Source organism: Cygnus olor, chromosome 17 (assembly GCF_009769625.2).
Source record: "Cygnus olor isolate bCygOlo1 chromosome 17, bCygOlo1.pri.v2, whole genome shotgun sequence".
NCBI classification, from domain to species: Eukaryota; Metazoa; Chordata; class Aves; order Anseriformes; family Anatidae; genus Cygnus; species Cygnus olor.
Window position 1 is genome coordinate 13551612 of NC_049185.1, and position 4357 is coordinate 13555968.

At 51.4% G+C, this 4357-nt stretch overlaps 1 protein-coding gene across 2 annotated transcripts; it reads right to left on the bottom strand.

The window, feature by feature from the left end:
• Nucleotides 1-378: 378 nt before the first annotated feature.
• On the bottom strand, nt 379-4179 carry RPL6 (ribosomal protein L6). 2 transcript variants are annotated; one of them, XM_040576857.1, is made up of 7 exons: nt 4037-4179; nt 3226-3429; nt 3015-3113; nt 2355-2498; nt 1641-1689; nt 1117-1301; nt 379-573 (listed from the first exon to the last, which is right to left on the bottom strand). In XM_040576857.1, exons 2-7 carry the CDS (start codon nt 3427-3429, stop codon nt 421-423), a joined length of 834 nt encoding a protein of 277 aa, XP_040432791.1. In that variant the 5' UTR covers nt 4037-4179; the 3' UTR covers nt 379-420. The 2 variants fall into 2 exon arrangements, with proteins under 2 accessions (XP_040432791.1, XP_040432792.1); XM_040576858.1 differs by lacking the exon at nt 4037-4179 and adding an exon at nt 3565-3819.
• Between the last annotated feature and the right edge of the window lie 178 nt (nt 4180-4357).

The following is a 4357-nucleotide window of genomic DNA, read 5'->3' on the forward strand; positions in this document are numbered from 1 at the left end:
AGCTGGATGTTTATTCTGGAACGTGTCCTGAAGGGTAGTCGGCCAGCATTTACATCCTCTATTCCCAGAAGATAACTCGTTTATTTTTTCTGCAACTCATTTATAGCGAGGCAATTTGAAATGCAACTGCTTATTCTCTTGTTTGTCCCAGATAGGGTAAGAAAAAAGCAAAACCAATCAAAAAGCCCCAAACCTCACAAAAACGAAACAAAGCACCACCACTCCCCAAACCATAAGCACTCACTCAAAATTCTAGTCATCTGCATATAGTCCCTCAGAATTTTATACCACAAGTAGTTTTACTATCCTTTAAGCGACTATTTGTAAGGTTTACACAACACATGCAATTACGGAATGCAATGAAGACACCAGAAATCCTTGCGTTTTCCCCTCAAATTTAATGTGGTGCTTTCAGAACAGTTAGAACACCAATTTGTGAGGATAGACTCCGTTTGAGAGAGAGAATGTAGAACGCAGGTACCCACGGAGCTGAGGCACCTTCTTGATTTGTGCAAGAATCTGGGAATCCACTGCCTTCTGGTCTTTCTTGCGTTGCTCCGTTATCTCGTATTTCTAGGACGTACAAAGAATAATGTTACAATCCTACAAAATGACTTCAGACTCTTCCAGAGAGATGAGAAAATCCAGGGCAAACCCTGAATTCTGGCATTTTCAGGAAATGTTTTCTCCGTTTGTTCTAAATACGGGAAAGGTGGTAGGAGACCGGAGGTGGTGGAGAGAACTGAAGCCACCGTTTGGCTTATGCTGCAGGTGATCAGAGCCAGCAGCAGGCTGTTGGCAGTATCATGGCAGTAAAGGTGTTTCTCGGTCAAAAACAAAAAGAAATACACAAAAACAAAACAAGCAAAAAAAACCATAAACCTACATTCAACTAGAATAATCACTGCTGCTGTTCTGCTAAGGTAGAAGCAGAAAACCACCCCCAGATTTAGAAGGGTTCATCTCAATGCTACTGTAATTCATTTTAACAGCATCACCCTACTTTATAGGGGACCACTTAAAATGGAAATGGTCTGTTTCACAGAATTTCTCCCTTTCCAGCCTGGCTTTAAGTAACAAGGACATTCGCAAAGAACAAGCGATGGTTTTCCTTACTTCTTTTTCAGTGTCAAAGATCTCTCCTTCCTGGTGCTTGGGCTTCCGCAGCCTCTTCTTCTTGAAGTATGCATCAGTGAGGTGCTTGGGAATTTTCACTCCAGAAATATCCACCTTTGTAGAAGTAGCAATAACGAACTTCTGGTGGGCTCTGCGCAGAGGGACACGATTGATGACCAAGGGTCCTAAAGGCACAAGACAGACAGAGGATAAAAGGTTAGCTTTTCTGGCAACAGCCACCACTCCGAAGTTGCATTTTTGTGGTATGTGAGATGCTTACAGCTAAAAGTCTGAACAAGTCAACAAAACCCTTGCCTGCAGCCTCTAGAGAAGTCAAGGCCACTTCCCAATCTCTTCCAGATATTACAGCTTCATAATCTCCTGTTCACCTCCCCCGAAAGTCACAAAACACGACTCCTCATAGTTACATGAGCAGATAACACACCAAACCATCCGCGCGCAGCTCAGAAACACTACTAACCCCAGGGACACACTGGGACTAAACCCCCGCTTTTTATTTTTACCTGTAACAAGCAGCAGGCCGGTAGAAAGCTGCTTCAGAAAGACGACACGCTGAAAAGAGATGAGATGTTAGTCCTCTGGTCCCAGCGTTACATCTTCCCTGACATTTGGGAAATACTGCAGCCAAACCAGGATCGTGTCCACGCTCAGCCCGTGCTGCTGGCACACGTGTTGATGAAGTAGCCATGGATGCAACTGCGCCACATGACAAGTAGCCACCACACGACCTGAGCTACCAACATTTGTCAGGGTACAGCTCTGCTGGTGTTACCACACAATAATGGGATGAATTCAAAAAAAATATGTAATTCTTCCTAACAGCTAGCCAAAGTTTTGGTCTCACTGCAACAGGAATACGAACAGGCATCAGCCCTGCTATTCTGCAGCGCCGAATTAGCATGACACGGATCTACACTTTTTAAAATTGCAGCAGGACTCCCTTCATCTTGTATAAAGAACTGGATTGGCCTGTCTTACTTCTAGCTCTGTGCAAAGGCGATTAGTTTAAAGACTATTTCTCTGAAAGGCAGGACAGGAGAAAGCCATCTAGACAGCACACGCAGAACACAATCGCGTTTGCAGATTCACACCTGGTGGCTGACCATGAAACCAGCTGGTTGTTCAAGATGACACGGTCAAAATGGTTTCAGCACAGAAGTGCTGCAAAGCTGCTGTGTGAGCCAACGCGGACAGAACACAAGAACGCTCCCATTTACCTTGCCCCTGTGACGACCAGTCAGAAGGATAAGAACAGTTCCTGGAGTAATCGAGGCCCGCAGCTTCCTCTTGTGTTGGCAAAAGGGCTTTTTGCCATGACTCAAAAGCTTGCGAGGAACATCTTCAGTTGGATAGTATCTGGGCTAGAAGAAAAGGAACAAAAACGTTCTACCAACCTGTATTCCACGAGACAGAATCTGAAACATACTGAAAGCTTTCTTTCTTCTACAAGAGATACTGTTTTCTCTAAAGATGACCGCTCTAGGAATGTTCTTCTGCAACCAGCTCTTCAGGAACAGTCCATAACAGCATTTGCTACACAACGATATAACTACAGAAGTTGTGGATTCTCTATTTCTGAGCATCGGGATCTGTATTTCTGAGCATACTTCCAGTTCAGCCCAGCAATTCACCTGGCAGAGAATAACCCACCTCTGCCTGCTAACCGTTCTCTGAATCGCAGGCATCTCCCCAAAGAACTACAGTCAACGGACTTGTACCAAGCAGGTAACTGCACACAGCTCAGCGATACACGGCGGGGGCTGAGACTACTGCTGGCCGCAGTGAGGCTGCTGCACGACCCTGTTCAGGAGGCACAGCATCCAGCCAAAAGTTACGTGCTACAGCCCTACACCGTGAGCACCTCGGCTTCTTCTTACCATTTTGCGGACTTTAACCACACGACTGCCCCCATTCTTGTCTCCGCCAACTGGCTTGCTGAGAGTTGCACGAGGCTTTTCTTTCTTTTTCTTTTCTATCTGTAAGCAAGTAAAATGTAAAAAAAAATAAAATAAAATTTCAAACCAAAGTCACCATGACAAGCTGTCTGACAGCACGACTACTTAAACACAGTGTTTACCATCATTATACCTTTGTTTCTGGAGCAGTGTACTTGCGCTTATACAGTGCTTTCCTGGCATACATGGCTGACCGGGAGTATTTCCCAATACCCCGGGCCAAGACAGGGTTGCGGCTGGCATGATGCTTCTTATGCTTCCTTGTCTTGTTGCCCGCTTTCTCCTGGCCTGGCTTCTTCTCTCCCGTCTTCTGGGCCGGTTTCTTCTCACCCGCCATCTGTGGATGCGAACAGAACACCGAACATGCATTACAAGATGCGCAGAGCGGCATTTGAGACGCCAAACCCAATAGAAAGAATCACAAATTAACCCTCTGCACCATTCTAACAGTTCTCCGCCAGATTCTACGTACACTGCAAATAAGAACGCTGCAGAGCTGAAAGCCACCCTCCGCGCTGCTCAGGACCGCTGCGAGGTGACTCTACACCTCACCACGGGGCAGGCCGGGAGGATGCAGACGCACAGCACCCTTCCGTCCCCCGCAAGCACCCTATGCTTAGGGACCCTGCAGCCCTTCTGGGCTTGCTGAGCCCCGCCACACCGCAGAGCTCCGCTGCCGCTCCCCGGCCGCCAGCTCGGCGCTGCTCAGCGCCCCCGGCCCCAAGCCAAGCCAAGCCCCGGTCCCGGCCCCCTGCCAGGCCCCGGGAGGCTCCGGCCGCGGCTCCGCCCGGCCCCCGCGCTCCGCCGCAGCCCATCCGCCCCCGACCCGCCCCCGCTCCCCGCCGCAGCCCTCCCGGAGCCCCATCGCAGCGCCCCGCGGGCGGATGGCGGCGGATGGCGGCCGGCGGGGCCCGGCACTGCGCGGCGCAGCTCCGCCATCCTACCTTCCGGGGAGGGAAAGGGGCCTACGTCCGGGCACCCGCTCCTAAAGCCAGCGCCGCGCCTGACGTCACCGCGCCGGCCGCAGGGCACGCCGGGACTTGTAGTTTCCCTCGGGTCGCTGTCCGCTATCACGGGGACCCCCCCCCCCTCCCCCCCTCCCCCCCTCCCCCCCGTTACCTCAGCGCAAGGCCGGGGCGAGACCCCCCGGGCCGGGCCCCCCCCCCCCGGTTCCCCGCGGGCCCCGGGGGGGGGGGGGAGGCAGCACCGGCCGGGCCCCCCCCCCCCCCGCCCCGTGAGGGGCGGTGTCGCGCGGCGAGGTCGCG